At 36.9% G+C, this 18,682-nt stretch overlaps 1 protein-coding gene and 1 long non-coding RNA gene across 3 annotated transcripts in view; one reads left to right on the top strand and one right to left on the bottom strand.

Annotated features, from left to right (window-relative positions):
• Nucleotides 1-18,682, top strand: part of CPED1 (cadherin like and PC-esterase domain containing 1) — a 330,507-nt gene that overhangs the window by 268,328 nt on the left and 43,497 nt on the right. The window contains 1 exon segment of the mRNA XM_017856929.1: nt 5,226-5,362. Coding sequence (XP_017712418.1) covers nt 5,226-5,362 — 137 coding nt within the window.
• LOC108518502 (uncharacterized) overlaps nt 6,073-18,682 on the bottom strand; it is an 18,992-nt gene continuing 6,382 nt past the window's right edge. Inside the window, exons 2-3 of one of the 2 annotated variants that reach the window (XR_001882379.1) lie at nt 7,416-7,509; nt 6,073-6,343 (exon numbers count right to left, since the gene is read on the bottom strand). This is a non-coding gene — a long non-coding RNA (uncharacterized LOC108518502). Of the gene's footprint in view, nt 6,344-7,415; nt 7,514-18,682 lie in introns of both variants that reach the window. The other variant, XR_001882378.1, reaches the window with a different exon arrangement.

Genomic DNA, 18,682 nt, shown 5'->3' with positions numbered 1-18,682 from the left:
GACCCTTCATAGGGTAAAGCCGGTAAAGATTAAAATATATATGCATTTATATTTTACCTGATCATTTTTCTTTTTATGTTTTATAATTGATAAAATATATAAATATAAGTATATATATAATATATATATTACAGTGTACTCATTAATACATCAAGGGTGCATGAGCAATATGCTTTTACTGATGGCTTACCTAGATTACAGGCTTCTTTAGAGAAGAGATTGTCCCTTATCCATCTTCCAATGTCTAATATATAATTTTAAAATGATTGCTGAACTAAAACCAAGATCCAACCTCCCTTCCATCCACAGAAGACTATGAGCAGCCAGGGCACAATCACGACAACCACCTGTTCCATCATCAAGCTCCAAAAGGCCCAAAGACTCAAAAACTTAACAAGTGAGGCCAGGATAGCAGTCTGCAAGAATGTATTATTTGCTGCTAGAGATGATTTCCTTCCTTAGCAGCAGGATTCCCTCCTACTGAAAGAAGTTGTTTTAGTGGACCAAATTAGGAGAAAGTTTATTTAGGAGCTCTGGATTTAGTTTTAATGGCCAAAGACAGACTAATTTGAAAATCTTATTTTAAAAGCACATTACAGTTATTTGGCAAAACCAGATCTTTTTTTTCGCTTTGCCTGTGTATTGATCTCAAGATATCATTTTCAATAACATCAGCCATTAAACTTTTGAATGACTGTATTTTTTAATTCTTAAATTGATTTCTATTTTTTAGGAAATAATTTAACTGTAAGATACAACCTATAATTAAATCTATTGCTTAAGAAAGAAAAAATAATTATTCTAATTAGGAAAAATTAAAATTTCTACAGTGGTCATTGAATGAAAATTAATTTTAAGGAAAATACTTCAGATTGCATTTTATGATATGTAAACAATTAAAACATTATCCTACCTTATTTTAGCAAGGAATTATGACAACTTATACTTTAACACTAATATTGAAAATATAGATGTATTTTTTCTTCTTAAGTAAAAATGCTTTGTATTAGAACATTACAGAGTCAGGAATTAGTGCCAACATTTACATGATTTCCTGTCTCACCCCAACGCTAAACCAGAGTTGACCTTTTTTCCTCCGTTGTATCATTCAATCTGATTCACTGAAATGGCTGAAATCTAACTTGCATTAAATATAGAGCTATAATTATAAATCAAATGACTTCTCCCAAAAGACAATTTCATTCCTCAGAATGTTGTTTTCTAAAACATATGTCACATTTTACTTCAGAAATCACAGCTTTGATTCATTCAGTGTTCAAATATATAACATAGAATTTATGGTACTTTTTTGGACAATTTTAGCAAAGAGCTGGTATTATTTAAAATGTCAAGAGCACCAGTTTTGCAGATGTTATACAGATGCCTATTTCAAGCAGTATTTAACTCACAATAAATAAAAGGAATTGTTAACCAATGCAAAAATGCAGAGTGATGGCTGTATAAATATAGAGTAGTATGAAACACTGGGGCCAAGTTTTCAGAGATCCAATCAGGCTTCCTTTTTATGTGCATGCGATTTCATGCCCACAAACTAATTGCACCCATATTTGAATCTTTGTGCACGCAATTAGCCACTTGTTTCTTCATCCTTGGCAGCAAGTGGCCAAAGTGGACCTCAGTTTGTGCAAAATTAGCTGTAGGCAAGGTTGAGGGGTGGAGTGTCTAGAGTAGGGGTGGGATGCATATGCTCTGAGATTCTGAGATCTGATGAAAACTTAGCCCTTCAAAAGATTATTAAACAGAATCTCATTAGCAGAGACACATTTATGCCCTCAACGTATCATTATCCTATTAGAAAGAAAATTAACAATCTTTGCTTAAACATAGTCTCTGTCAACACGGGAACTCGCTAAATAAATTCAGCTTTTTAAAATAAATTTATTATAACAATCAGTTTGTGAGTTTTCCTATAAGTGCTACCAAAGAGGCTATAGGGCTGTGATTTCATTTTCTGCTGATTATTTGGTGGTGACCTAGTCTAATATGATAAAATGATAGGCAAATTGAAGACTCAGAGACCTCAGTTCTGGCCCTGTCATTAACAGCATGACCCCACTTCTGTTATTTAACTCTTCAGGCCTCAGATTGCCCTTTGTTAAAAAAAAAAAAAAAAAAGTGAGGGGGCAGGGAGGGAGAAAGGACACACCCTAAGGCCTCTTCTAACTCCATCCAACGTGATGCTACGAAGCCACTCAATGCGAACCTCTGTGAAGGAAAGCCTATCATTTATCTAAGGAGGTTTGCTTGAGAAATTCATCAACAAAGATTAAACTTTAGGCTGTGTCTACATCAAAGATGTGGAGGATGTTGGAGGATGTTGGTTATTAATGACAAACCATGCTTGCCAGAACAGAATTAGAATTAGAAAGCAAGATATATTCTGAATGAAAAAGAAATTATAAAACAGAATTGGATGGAAAAATAAGCACTTTTGAGGAGGATAATCTTTATTTTGCTGTTCAAAAACCAGCATCTCCAAAATTTTCTGTGTTGTTTCTTTTAGTAGTACTGCCATTCTGTACAACCAGAAACTTTAGAAACATCTTTCACATAGCAGACCCTCTTTTTCTCCAATATATGCAGCCAGTTCTTCAGTCTCACTCCCGTCAGGCCCATCTCTTCACTGTACCTAAAGTGTCACTCCTTCCACGTCTTCAAATCTTATCTGTCCCTAAAGACCTGTTCACATTTTATCTGCTTCATGGACCCTTCTGGAACACTCTGACTTCCATGATTCTTTCTCTATTTTGAATAACTGCGGCTCTCTGAGAGTAGAGGTGGGAAAATACATAAAATATATATGTTGACTATTAGGGAATCAGGCACTATGGCAGGTGTTATACATATTTTCCTTATAGAGAAGTAAATTTAATCATGAAAAGATTAAGTAATTTGTCCAGTTTAAATAGTGGGTTTTAGCCTTGGCAGCATATTGGAATCACCAAAGAAGCATTAAAATATACTGATGCCTGAGCCCCATCCCCACTGACTGTGATTCAATCAGTCTGGGGTACAATGTGGGCATGGGAATTTTTAAAAGCTTTCCACGTGACTCTAATATGTAGTCAATGTTGACGTCCGCAGGGCCAGTTGGAGATAGAACCCAGGTGTGCGTGGTCTCCAAAGCCCCAACTCTTTGACAACCACACAGACATTTTTACTCCATTATGTGTTGCTTGTTATGATGCTATAGTTATTATATTATGTATAAATTATAACCTTCTAACCTGATTATAAATTTTTGAGGTTTAGCATTATAGTTAAGAGCATGGACTCTGGAGCTGACTGCCCTGCTCAAATCCTAGTTCTACCACCTACTAACTAGAGGATCTCAGACAAGTTCCTGAGCCCTGGTTAAGGAGATGATAACAGGGTTGTTGATGTTTAAATATGTTGATAAATTAAAGTTTTTAGAATATTCCTAGCATTTGGGAGGTTCTGAAAAATGTTAACTATTTTTTTTTAATTATTATGATATTTTAACACCAGTAATGCCTAACACTTCAACAGAGTATATACTTACTGTATTAAACTTAAATCCTTCTAGAGAGTCATATGTATACGGAGACATAAAGGTTAATTTATCATTCCTGAAATTGCTTAGAAAGTACCTAGTAGATAGACATTTAATAAAGCAGTTTTCTGGAATTCTCATTACATGTAAAAATCAAAGAAAAGAAAAAAATTGTGGTAAGAAGAACAAATGAGTCTGCATTCCTTTTGAAGGTTTTGTATTTCTCTTCCAGTTGACATTGTACCCTGCAAAGTTATTGTATATTTTCTTTCCTTTCCTGGAATTCATAATTTTCTCATCTCCTTTCCCTCTGATTTTCTTTTATCTCTTCCAGTTTCTCTCTCTTAATACACCTACACTTCTTTCTCTTTCTGTGGTCAATCAGTAAGAGCCATAAACTATATCCTCTTTCATATTTTATTATTTATAACTATTTCCACACACACAAACACATTCACAATTCTAACATCCCTGAAGTCATGAATATAAAATGCACTATATTCATCTCCTAAAAACAGAAATCCTTTCCACTAAACTTCATATAACACCAGATACCATTATTAGCAGTACCACTAATCAAAGCCAGAATGGACAAAGTTTTTAAATTTTTTTCTTTCTAACTCAAGAACTATCTGAGTGATATTTAGCTCCTCATTTTTGAAGGGTAAATATATACTAGTAACATAAGCAAGATACTTAGGGTAAGGAGAGTGATTATCAAAGACATCATTGTATATGTTCTCCGACAAGGAGAGAAATAACCACTCCATATTTGTTTATATGATGTCCTATGTTCACACTTAATTTCTGAAAAGATGAACAAGGAAAAAAAATTATATTTTTCTACCACATCATTAATGTATCCACTCACACTAAAAGCTGAAGTGTTTTTCATGAATGTCATTCTATCAATAAAACAGGAAAGATCTTAAACGCATAGAGAATATTCATTTATTTTATAAACATTTGCTAAAGCTTGGGACCTACTTTCTACCTGAACTCTGTTAGTAACAAAAGATAAATACAATATTGCAAATGTGTCTTAAATACATTACTCCATTACATCCTTACACCAATCATGTGAGAACAGTACACACCTCATCTAACAGATGAAGAAATTCAGGCAACAGCTAGAAAGAGGTGAAGAGATTCACACCAAAAAGGCCATCAATCAAATCAAAGAAAAATAACTAATCTTCAAAATAATAAATTATCGTACTGAAGTAGTTCTCTTGTATCTTAAATCTCTTGAGAGCAGGGAATAGATCTGTTATACTATTGGATGGAGAACCTATGCACGTGTTAGGCTAATAAATATTTGAGGCTAATTGCCAATTTGGGGCGCTCCCAATCTATTAATGCTTTGGTCCTACTTAAGTGCTCAATGTGCTATTTAAAAATAGGCAATGATTGAGTAATACTTAGATTTTTAATAAGTATAAGGTTTCATGGAACAGAGCTCATACTTGATTTCAGCATGAATTGTGTTATTTCAGAACATTACTTAATGTTGCTATTCTATTTGGTTGGCAGGAAGCCATGCCTTCATTATTCCACTAGATTTAAAGGATAAGGATGGTCTTACTATAATTTCTGAAATGGTGTGCCATAGCTGAATTTTAAAGTTACTTACAAATTATAATTTCATCAGCAGAAACAGAACCAAAGAAAGTTTTGCCATCTATTCCAGGCCAGTGGATCGTGCCTTGCCTTAGTTGTTCAGACAACAGGACGTGTGACTGGAGAGAAATAACCTGGCAGCCCCACAACTGCCAATATGGTGTCCTAACTAAGCCTCAACTCCAGCAGTGCCTGGGAGGAAGGAAGGTAGGTTCTGGATCTAGTGGGGGAAGCCTTTAATGTATGCCACCTGAAGTACTAAAAGTCATACGGTTGTATCTACTAGACCAATTCCTGCTGTCTCACAGCAGAGGAAAACTAACTGAATGCAATTTGGCTTTTTGAATCATGTATAGATGTTATCATAGAATAGCCTGAACAACTCCTGCTCCAAATGTTCAGTTTTCTCCAAGTAACTCTATTTGACAGATGGAGGATATTAAAGTCTTCTCCTATGCTGACCTGATTCCATGCTGTTTTCTCAGCACAAATTGGTAGGAGCTTGCCACGTCAACTGACAGTTGGCAGTTGAGAGCAGCTGGCCTTGTCAACTGCAGCTCTGGCAGGCACTGCTGTGAAAACAGACATCTGCAGCTCAGCACAGGAAATCAAAAGGTCCTGCATGCAAGACTCACTTCTAGAGCTTTCCAAGTGCATGGCATTGTTTTTATGCACTAACCTTACTGATCTTCTTTCACATTCCTGGGCAGGTCTCACATGGACCTCACTAGGCTGATTTTTCCTTTAGTGAGGCTTCTAAGCTGATTTCTGGGACATGCAGTGTCTTCTTGCTAGGCATGCTCTGACTAGGTAGAGTCTGGCAGAACTCTCGGATATGCAAAATGGGCACATAGACTGAGATGCTTGGTTAACATCAAGTAAGTAATCCTTAACCCGATTTTCAAAGTGCTTTTTATTAGATGGACATTTCCTTATACAGTTGGTAAGCTCTCACACATGAGCAAGACTGATTTCAAAAGCTCATTTTCACAAAGCTCTATTAAAACACATAGAAAAAAAGCACTGGGCAGAAGGTATGCCAATTTACTAGCAAATAGTTAAAGAAGAATAACAGGAGGTGAAGGGCAGGACGGGAAGATGGACATCTTCTTCATGGTGATTTCAATATAGATGTTCCAATTTTCATGATTGAGAATATCTCTAAAGATCAATCGGTAGTGTTAGTTCCTTTTTTAAAAAAAAAGAGGGCAAGAAAATCATTTAGAAACATTTTGCAGTGTTATTAATTGAGCATTGATTTTGTGCAAGAAACTGATTTCTTACACTTTAAATACCTCCAGACTGTAAGCTTCATGAGAGCAGGGTCCACTGCCATAATCTCATTGTTGAACATAATTTTTGACACAGCATAGTAACTTAATATTTGTTGAGTAAATGAATAAATTAAAAATGTATTTATTCCTAATCACAGCTAAGGTAGACATTATCATATCTTTTTTCTGATTAAGATAATTAAAGCTCAGAGAGATTGAGTAATTCACTGATAATCATACATGTATGGGAATGGCTACTCCACGAGCATTATTCATTTATTTTTTTAAGATGGAGTCTCACACTGTCACCCAAGCTGGAGTGCAATGGCGTGATCTCGGCTCAATGCAACCTGCACCTCCCAGGTTCAAGCGAGTCTCCTGCCTCAGCTTCCTGAGTAGCTGGGATTACAGGCGCCCGCCACCACGCCTGGCTAATTTTTTGTATTTTTAGTAGAGATGGGGTTTCACTATGTTGGCCAGGCTGGTTTCGAACTCCTGACCTCAAGTGATCCACCCACCTCGGCCTCCCAAAGTGCTGGGATTACAGGTGTGAGCCACCGTGCCCAGCCCTCCACAGGCATTTTAAACCATCAGCTTGGATAATCCAGCCTCCATATCCTATAAATGTTGCACTGGGAGCAATGACAATAGCTGTTGCCATACAGCCAGACTTCTCTAAGCTCAGAATACCATTCTGACCTCAGAATTTAGAGTGTTCAGAAAAATTCCAAGAAACTGTCACAGTCTAATAACCTGAAAAGCAATAGATGTTCATTTAAGTTCATCACTAAATCCTGCGGTTTTGGACATGACATGTCTTGTTTCTCGGGCTCATTTTCTTCATCTGTAAAATAACCCTCTGTGTTAGATTAATCAACTTTGTAAAAATTTAAAGGCCCTCTTCCCTGTTTGTCTTAGCTCGAGCTGCTATAATAACATACAATCAATAGACTGGGTGACTTAAACAACAGACACTTATTTCTTACAGTTCTGGAGGCTATGGAGTCCTAGATCAGGGTGCCAGCGTGGTCAGGTTCTAGGGATAGCCTAGCCCTCTTCCTGGCTTCTGTTGACTGCCTTCTTGCTTTGTCATCACACAACAAAGAGAGATAAAAAGTTTTAGTCTCTGAATCTTCTTAGAAGGAAACAAATCCCATCATGAAGCCTCTATCATTATGACCTTATCTAAACATGATGACCTCCCAAAGACGCCTGCCTCCTAATAGTATCACATTGGAGATTAGTATTTCAACATATGAGTTTGGAGGAAACATAAACTTTCAGCCCACAACATTACCTTTACTAATTTCTAGGCTGATTATTAGTAACTCTACAAAGTAGTGGTTAAAAAAAAAAGATCATTTTTCATACCTGTTAACGAGAGAGGGTATTGCAAAGTTTGAAAATAGAAGTCCATGCTTAGATGAGACTTCAGAAGACCAGTTAGCTCACTGCACAGCAAAGGGGCTTATCTTTGTGACTCTCCTACTTTGTAGGTGTTCTTCAGAACTTGCATGCTCAGAAACTCAAATTTGCCAGCACACTGCCAATAGGTCTAAATAGCCTGACGTATTTATCAAGACACTAATTTATTCTGTATGCAAAAGGGAAGCATTATCCATATTTAACAGAGAAGTGGCATAATCAGCACTAGAAAGGCCATGCCACAGCAGTATGGAGGCTCTCTACGGGTAATAAGAAATAGATGGTAGGAAGGCAGAGGCTGTGTAATGGGAAAATTCCAACACGCATAATTGAGGAGGCAAAGCAATTACAGACGATATCCAGAATAATCCCATTGATGTAAAAACCAATGCATACCTACAAACATGTTTACATACATAGAGAATTTCTTGAAGTAACAAACACTTAGGAGTAATTTCATAGGTGGAGAGAAATAGGAGAGGGGTAGGATGCAAAATAAAAATACAGGATCCTGTGTTCAAAATTTATTAAGAGTTTCAAGACACCAGTAGAGCAAAAGGTGAACACGAGGGCCAGTGACATAGCCAAGAAATGCCTGAGAGAGATCAAAGTTTCAAGTAAACCAACATTTGGACATATATTTGGAGAGAAAATGCAAAGAGCAGATGGCAACACAGATGCTAAGGCTGAGGAGGGAGGAGGCTGGTAACCCTGTCCAGGGTACCCAATCACTGTGGCTACTTCCCAGGCCTGAATGGGTCCCGGGGAATAGGTGAGTGAAGGAACTGTGGGACTACCCACACTTGCTGTGGACCTCCGGATTCCTGGCTACAGGGGACCCAACATACCCTATGGACATTTGAGCTGACAGGGGAATCTGTCCAGAGAGTAGATATAAATGGTACCTGAACCAGTGCAGAAACAGGAGCCTTAGTGCACAACACATCTCTGGCGGAACCTGGCTATAGGCACCCATCCCTGCAAGGTTCCCTATCTCCATCCAAGAAATTTTAGCCCCAGCCTACTGCTTGGCCAGAAGAAAATGGGGTCAACTTACCCATGGGACTGGGGCACATCTGTTCTGCAGGCCCTCCTCCACACCCTGCCTGGCTTCTCTGCAGGAACATGTGCACAGCAGCCTCCACTGCACAGCTGGATGCTTTGCTCCACCTGATTATGTTCCTGATGGCCTGGGAGCACTTTAGATCCCCTAGCGCACATGGAACCTAACTCCAAGGGTTCAAAGGATAGAGCCACTAGCTGATCCTGGTGTCCCAGGCTGCAGTGTGCAGCTCAAGAGTGCTGAGCCAAGATCTGTGGCCAGCACTCAAGTGGAAAACAAACCCACACTCTCAGAGCACTAAGAGGGATGAGATGTGTGGTTTCATGGGCTGGAACAGGAGCAAGGCATGCCTCCCTCCACAAGACCAGCCTGGAAAGAATGTGGCCTATCTCCTTGCTGGAGCCTCTGTTCAGGGAGCCCCACAGCTTGGATCACCTAACAAAAGAAATGCAGACACAGTACCAGTGATTAAAGGGTGCTCCCAAAGGTGTAGGAGTAGAACTAATGAGAGGAAGTCACCTCTCTCCGCACTGTCCTGCAAAGCATGGCTGGAAACTTGAGTAAATACAGAGGAGCCCTGTAGCTGAGTAAGGGCCTAACACACATTACTCTTACATGCCATCTACTGGATCATAGCCCAAACTGCCACACCAAAAATAGCACCCTGTGAAACCAAAAAAAAAAAAAAAAAGCATTAAGCCACAAATAAAGGTGCTGTACAGAGCCTTTGCCCTTTCAAAACATCCAGAAATAAAACCAAGTGACTATACTCAGCTCACACCATATTTAAAGGAACACTAACCCTCCCAAATAGGAAAGAATCAGCCCAAGAATTCTGGCAATTTAAAAACCAGAGTGTCCTCTTACCTCAAAATGAGTGCACTAGCTCCCCAGCAATGTTTCTTAATCAGTATAAAATGACTGAAATGATAGACATAGAATTCAGAATATGGATGTCAAAGAAACTCATCAAGATTCAATAGAAAGTTGAAACTCAATTCAAGAAATCCAGTAAAATAATCCAAGAGTTCAAAGATGAAATAGCCATTTTCAGAAAGATTCAAATTTAACTTCTAGACTTGAAAAAATTCACTGTAAGAATTTCATAATACAATCAGAAGTATTAATAGCAGAATAGACCAGGCTGAGGAAAGACTTTCCGAACTCAAAGACTGGTTCTTTGAATCAACTCAAACAAAAATAAAGAAAAAAGTATTTTAAAAAATTAAACAAAAACTCCAAGAAATATGAGATTATATAAAGAGAACAAATCTGCAACTCATTGGCCTTCCTGAGAGGGGAGAGATAATAAACAACTTGGAAAATACATTTGATGATATAGTTCATGAAAATTTCCCTAATCTCATGAAAGAGGTTAACATATGTATTCAAAAAATATGGAGAACTCCAGCTAGATACCTATGAGACGACCATCCTCAAAGAACATTCTCATCAGATTCACAAAGAAATACAAAAGAAAAAAATTCACAAAGAAATACAAAAGAAAAAAATTTAAAGGCAGCTAGAGTGAAGAGTCAAGTCCCATACAGAGGGAACCCCATTAGGTTGGCAGCAGACCTTTCAGCAGAAACCTTACAAGCCAGGGGAGATTGGGGCCTATTTTCAGCATCCTTAAAGAAAAGAAATTCCAACCAAGAATTTTATATCCCACTAAAATAAACTTTATAAGGGAAGGAGAAATAAAATCATTCTCAGATAAGCATACACTGAGGGAATTTGTTTCAAACAGACCACAAGCATTACAAGAGGTCCTTAAGGGAGTACTGAACATGGAATTAAAAGATCGGCACCTGCTACCACAAAAACACACTTAAGAACATAGCTCGCTGGCATTATAAAGCAACTACACAATATAGTCTATATAACAATCAGCTAATAAAATGATGACAGGATCAAAATCTCACATATCAATACTAACCCTAAATGTAAATGGGCTAAATGACATATTTACAATGTACAGAGTAGCACCAAGTAGCACTTGGGTACAAAGATAAAACCCAACCATTTTCTGTCTTCAAGAGACCCATCTTGATGTAAGAATACACACAGGCTCAAAGTAAAGGGATGAAGAAAGGCACACCATACAAACAAAAAAGAGCAGGAGTTGCTATTTTATATCAGATACAATAGACTTTAAACCAATAAAAATTAAGAAGGACAAAGAAAGGCATTATGTAATAATAAAGAGTAAATCCAACAAGGAGATTTAACTATCCTAAATATTTACACACCAAATATTGGAGCACCCAGATTCATAAAACACATTCTTGTTGGCCTATGAACAGATTTAGACACAATAATAGTGGGAGACTTTAACACCCCACTGACAGCATTAGACAGACCTGCAAGACAGGAAACTAACAAAGAAACTCTGGACTTAAAATCAACACTTGACCAATTGGACCTAATAAGCATCTACAGAACACTCCACCCAACAACCACAGAATATATATTCTTCTCATCTGTACATGGAACATATCCTAAGATTGACCACACGCTTGAACATAAAGCAAATCTCAATAGATTCCAACAAGGAATCGCCAAAGTAACCACTGAGCTAAAGCCAGCCCATCTCAATAGATTCCAAAAAAAATTAAATCATGCAAAGCACATTCTCACACCATGGTACAATAAAAACAGAAATCAGTATCAAGAAGATATCTTAAACCTACCCAAATACATGGATATTAAACAACTTGCTCCCAAATAACTTTTGGAAGAAGAATGAAATTAAGGCATAAGTTTAAAATTTGTTTGAAATTAATGAAAATAGGAACTGAATTACCAAAGTATCTGTAACACAACTAAAGTTGTGTTAAGAGGAATGTTTATAGCACTAACCATCTTCATCAAAAAGTAAGAGAGATCTCAAATTAAAACTATAACTTTGCACCTAAAGGAATTAGAAAACAGAGAGCAAACTAACCCAAAACCTAGCAGAAAAAATAAATAACTAATGTTAGAGAAGAACTGAACAAAATAGAGAGGTAAAAATCCTTACAAAAGATCAATGAAAACAGAAGTGGGTTCTTCAAAGAGATAAGTAAGACTGATAGACTGCTAACTACATTAACAACAAAAAAAGAGAGATCCAAATAAGTACAATCATAAATGGCAAAGATGATATTAGAACTGATTCCACAGAAATACAAAAGATCCTCAGAGAATAATACTGTGAATAACTCTATGCACAGAAATTAGAAAATCTAGAGGAAATGGATAGATTCCTGAAAACACACAAACTCCCAAAATTGAAAAGGAAGAGATGAAAATTTTGAATAGACCAATATTGAGCTCTGAAATTGAATCAGTAATAAAAAAAAAAAAAAACCTACCAACCAAAACAAGACATGAACCAGATGGATTCACAGTCAAATTCTACCAGATGTACAAAAAAGAATTGGTACTAATGCTACTGAAACTACCCCAAAAAATCAAAGAGGAGGGATTCCTCCTTAACTCATTACATGAAGTTAGCATCAGCCTGATACCAAAATCTGGCAGAGACACATGGAAATAGAAAACTTCAGGCCAGTTTGCCTGATGAACATAGATGCAAAGGTTCTCAACCAAATACTAGCAAACCGAATTCAGCAGCACATCAAAAAGTTAATATACTACAACCAAGTAGGCATTATTCCTGGGATGCAAGGCTGGTTCAATGTATGCAAATCAGTAAATGTGATTCACCACATAAACAGAATGAAAGCAAAAAGTCACATAATCATCTCAATACATATAGAGAAAGCTTCTTATAAAATTCAATATTCCTTCATGATAAAAAAAACTCTCAACAGACTAGGCACCAATTGAAAGAAGATACTTCAAAATAATAAGAGCCATCTATGACAAACCCACAGCTAACATCATATGGAATGGGCAAAAACTGGCAGTATTTCCCTTGAGGACTGGAACAAAACAAGTATACCTACTCTTACCACTCCTATTCAACATAGTACTGGAAGTTCTAGCCAGAGCAATCAGGCAAGAGAAAGAAATAAATGGCATCAAAATAGGAAAAAAAGTCAAACTATCTCTCTTTGTTAACGGTGTGATTCTACACCTAGAAAACCCTAGAGACTGCCAAAAGGCTCTTAGAACTAATAAACAATTTTAGTGAAGTTTTAGGATACAAGATCAATGTACAAACCTCAGTAGCATTTTTATACACCAGTAATGTCCAGGCTGAGTCAAATCAAGAACGCAATCCCATTTACAATAGCCACAATGAAAATGAAATACCTGAGAATACAGATAAGCAAGGTGGTGAAAGATCTCTATGAGGATGACTTCAAAATACTGCTGAAAAAATCAGAGATGACATAAATAAATGGAAAAACCTTATATGTTCATGCATTGGAATAATTAATATTGTTAAAATCGCCATACTGCCCAAAGAAATTACAGATTCAATGCTCCTCCTATCAATCCGCCAATGTCACTTTTCATAGAATTGGGAAAAACTATTCTAACATTCATATGGGACCAAAAAAGAGCCCTAATAGTTAAAGCAATCCTAAGCAAAAAAGCAAAGCTTATGCCAAAGATATAACTACCCAACTTCAAGCTACACTATAACGCTGCAGTAACCAAAACAACATGGTACTGATTGAAAACCAGACACACAGATAAATGGAACAGAATAGAAAACTCAGAGATAAAGCTGCACATCTACAACCATCTAATCTCCAACAAGGCCAGTAAAAGCAAGCAATGGTGAAAGGCTCTTTATTCAATAAATGGTGCTGGGATAACTGGCTAGACATACGCAGAACAATGAAACCAGACCCTTATTTTTCACCATATACAAAAATTATTTCAAGATATATTAAAGATTTAAATGTAAGACCTCAAGCTATAAAAATCCTTTAAGAAAACAGCAATAAGATACCATTTCATACCAATGAGAATGGCTATTACTGAAAAGTCAAAAAACAACAGATGCTGGAGAGGCTGCAGAGCAAAAAGAACACTTATACACTATTGGTGGGAACGTAAATTAGTTCAGCTACTGTGGAAAGCAGTTTGGAGAATTCTCAAAGAACTTAAAACTGAGCTATCATTTGACCCAGCAGTCCCATTACTGGGTATATTTATTTATTTATTTCCTTCCCAAAGGAAATAAATTGTTCTGCCAAAAAGACGCATGCACTCGTATGTTCATCACCACATTAGCAAAGACGTGGAATCAACCTAGGTGCCCTTCAATGGTGAACTGGATAAAGAAATGTGGTACATATATACATACCATGGAATACTACAGCCATAAAAAGAACAAAATCACATCCTTTGCAGAAACACGAATGCAGCTGGAGGCCATAATTCTAAGCAAATTAACACAGGAACAGAAAATAAAATACTACATTTTCTCACTTGTAAGTGAGAGCTAAACATTAAGCACATATGGACATAAACATGGGAACAATAGATGCTACAGACTACTGGGGACGAAGGGCAGGGGCCATAGGTGGAAAAATTACCTATTGGGTACTGTGCTCACTATCTGCATGACAAGGATCCGTATCCCAAACCTCAGCATCATGCCATATACTCACGCAGCAAACCTGCACACATACCCCCATATCTGCAATAAAAGTTGAAGTTTAGGGGAAAAAAGACAATAGAAGAGCAATGAACCAAGCACAAGACCCTTCAAAACATGTGGCCCTGGAAGACCATCCAGGTCACATGCCCATGAAGCCAGCTTGGGTGGTAAAGCATAGTTGGTTAAGCATGAAGAGATATTTTTAAATATTTCTGTATGATTTTCATTTTTACAATGTGTGGGCATTGTTTTCTTAATCTAAAAGTCTATATTTGAAAAGGTTGTATAAATTAGAACCAAGGCAGAGGCAGTGGAAATGCAGAGGGGAGAGCCTGAGAAAGATATTTTTTTTATTCAGAATCACAGGAGTTAGCCATAAACAGTCAGTTGCATACACTCATATTCCACACAACACAGAGATAATTGTGTAAACATTCACAAATACAACTATGACTAGCACTTATTTTAAGAAAGCTTCACTTACGAATAGGAGTAGGTGAGCAAAGGGTTTTCCCGGTACATCTATTTCTTACTTTCCATGAGAATAATAAAAATATACAAAACCATCCTGTAATTTTTCTCTTTGGGAACATACTAAAGTGAATTGTCTCTCTCTGAAGAATTGAATTAAAAGGCAATGGAATTTGGCCAGGGCGTTGAGAATTATTAGAAAGTTAGGTCTTCAAATAGTGTTCTGCTTTCTTTAGAATCTCCAAGTAGTAATTTCTCTCAGTTGAATTTCCTTATGTCGTTATTGTGACCTTTTATATCTTTTTCCTACTGTTTTACATTGATGAATGCCAAGACTGTACTTGCAAATAGAAGCCCACCTGCCTATATGGAAGGAACAATACAGAAATCAGTGGAGATCTGAAAAGATGTTCAAGCTTATAGTAATTTTGACCAGGAATCTAACCACACTTAATGGCCTGTGAGCAGGATCATACTTTATATACCTCAGTCATTTGTCTTCATTGCAGCAACATGAACAGGAGGCTGATCTTGGGTGGAAAGTTGGAACAAGTTTTCCCCTCTGAACATTAGGTGAATATGGGACACTTTTGAACTCTAAATGTATCCAAACAATTTCATTTACAGATTTATTTCACTTGTAGGTTTTTGTATATGTACATAGGTTTTGTGATATACAATTGTGTTGAATTAAAGGAAAATCAATTGAAAAAAAGGAAGCTATGTATTCAATGATACTTTCACACATTTCTTTAAATAGATACCCACCTCTTTACAAATGCTGAATGGAACACAGAAATTATGAGAACATAATTTTGTAACCACAGGGTGAAATATGTAGGAAATAGTTTAGAAGTATGAAAATCAAATTTACAACTGTAAAAACTTAGAAGCCTGACCTAACTGAATTAAACAAGCCTTTATTTTGTTTGTCAGTGGAAAACAGTTCAGAATTTAAACCAGTAATAAAATATCTGAGAGGGGAGTGCAATTAAGAAAGGGAAATATAAAAGGCAATATTTACAAAAGTACTTAAACTCAGCTGTTAAAACAGGGAATGTAACTTAAATTTTTAAGTAATGTTTTCACGTTAAGTAGTGTCTTGGACTTAAAGGTGTTTAAATTTTCAAAGTGTGGCTAATTTATAATAATATGTTCTGACTAATATGTGAATTCCATTATGGTTATGTAATTCATTGTTGCCTGTGAGTTTCAGTAAATCCGTCAGATACAAGGAAAGAGTGCAACTCATTCTTACCAGGAAATGATGACTTACACATGATGCCCTCCTTCAGCATTCAATAAATACTACAACAGTCCAGAGATAATGGCAATGTAGACAAATAATTTTGTTCCAAGCAGCTAGAAGAGCTATGCCTAGGTGATGTTATATAGTTGCTTGCTTCGGTCTTTTTTTTTTTTTTTTTTTCGCCAAACTTTATGTCTGAGAGTGATTTGCCTAAGTGTCAGTCTTTTATTTGTTTTTGACTGCAAACATCAATTTGCTTGCTCATCTACATCCAACTTAATTAAAATGCACAATTGGAAAACATTTATTGTAACCAGATCACATGTGACAGAGGGATGCCTTGTTGAGCTAGATTTTCATCATGACCTAAATGTCATTAGCTGTCTGACCAGCCTCAGCTTTGTATTACAACTGAACCACCCCTGTCATCATTTAGAAATGCGTGTTTCTCTTAGGAGATCAGTGGTTTTCCACCTTAGGGCTCATCAGAATCACTGTAGAGCTTTCTAAATATATGGGTTATGCTTGGCTCTGGACTAGATGTAACAAATAAGACTCCTCCTCACCTCACTTTTATTTCCCTTATCTATAGCAATGTGAAAGCTCTCCGGTGAACAGGCATTACCTGGATTCATGGACAATTAGCTCTTACTGCACTCCTGTATAACTTCCCCTTTGGGAAGGTTCTAGTGGGTTCCTGTTAACTAGGCTCAGTTGAAATCTACATGCACTTTATTAGATCCAGAGAAATGCTACCACTTCTGTAAATATTGGTGATAAAACTGATGTGATGCAGGAGGAAAGAAAGGAAAAAGGAAAATGATTTTAAGTTTTTTCTTTTTCTTTTCTTATCTATTGATACTACATGTATCCAATTCTCTTCCTGCCACAACAGATCAGAAGACTCTGAGAAGCTAACTACCTTTGGATTGATTCAACCTACGTAGCCACCAAATTGCCTTTTATTTCTAACTTGTTTCTTTAACTATGTCCTGGTTACTTTTGGTAATGCTGGAGAAAAGAGGTTATGGATTAAAATATTTAAAAGTCTAAGTATTATCATTGTTAGTTCCCTTCAAGAAGAAACAAAATGAGATAAAAATCGTTCCATTGTACATTTAAATTAAAAGTTCCCAAAGTCTTGCTTGTATTTTTATCAATAAATGGTATTGGTAAGAAGTGATGTTTCTTGATAGTATTCGTCTCAGGAAACCAACTTCTCAAAATAAAAGACCTTTCAGGCATAACACAAATTAAAATTTCGCCTTTTACATACTTCCCACTTCTGCTAGTTCATAGGTGGAAAAATCTGAACAGAGGGTTTAGCTTTTCCCCAGGAAGAATTAGCATGTAAGAGAATGTGGTAGAGAATAGCTAAGCATTCATCAAAGTCAGTTTCTCTTCTCCATGGCATACAACTTGACTATATTTCTCAGTGTCTCCTGACATTAGGTATTTGGCCATGAGACTGAGTTCTAACCAGTGGAATGTGATCAGCAATGATGTGGCCAGCTTCCAGGGCTGGCCCATAGAAAACCTGACAGCTTCTTTTTTCCTTCCTTCGGTTGGGTGTCAACATCCAGAGAGTCCCTAGAAGCCATAATTGAAGACACAGTCCAGTCATCTTGGGACCCTAAATGACCTCCCTGCCCCACCCCTGCACATAAACCTGACTTGAATCACCTGGATTATTTTTCTGAGAGAGAAATAAACTTTAATTGGGTTTGAGCTATTATAAGATTTTTTGCGCTATCTGCTACAGCACTTAGCTTATCTCACCTAATACAGGGATTATGCAACTCAGAAACGGGAAATAAACACAAAGATAATTAAACAATTTTATAATAAGCCTATTCATATAGTTTGGATGTTTGTTTCCTCCAAGTCTCATGTTGAAATGTGATCCCCAGTGTTGGAAGTGGGACCTGTTGGAAGTTCTTTGGGTCATGAGGATGGATCCTTCATGAATACCTTGGTGCCTTCCCCACAGTAATTACTCACAGCAATTAGTGAGGTCTTGCTTGTTAGTTCACATGAAAGCTAGTCGTTTAAAAGAGCCCAGCATCTCTCCTGCTCCTTCTCTTGCCCTGTGATATGCCTCCTCCCTCTTCACCTTCTGCCATGAGTAAAAGCTTCCTGAGACCTCACCAGAAATCGAGCAGATGCTGATGCCATGCTTTTATAGCCTGCAGAACTGTGAGCCAAATAGATCTTTTTTCTTCTTCATAAATTACCCAGTCTCAGGCATTCTTTTATAGTGATGCAAGACAGACTAACATAACAATTTAAAAACAAGCTTCGAGCTTTTGTAGAGCCTAAGAATATTACCTCCTTTTAGTTCCTGTGGTTCATGATGCTATGAAAAAGAATGGGAAAATATCAACTCCTGTATACTTTGTGATAGCTCACACTGCATGGGAGTAGAACAGATGCAAAACTCTTCTAAACATATCTTTGTGTTTATTTATTTATTTATTTA

Source organism: Rhinopithecus bieti, unplaced genomic scaffold (assembly GCF_001698545.2).
Source record: "Rhinopithecus bieti isolate Rb0 unplaced genomic scaffold, ASM169854v2 scaffold_42380, whole genome shotgun sequence".
Classification (NCBI taxonomy): Eukaryota; Metazoa; Chordata; class Mammalia; order Primates; family Cercopithecidae; genus Rhinopithecus; species Rhinopithecus bieti.
The sequence above is the reverse complement of the archived record's forward strand: the minus strand, read 5'-3'. Positions and strand labels throughout refer to the sequence as shown.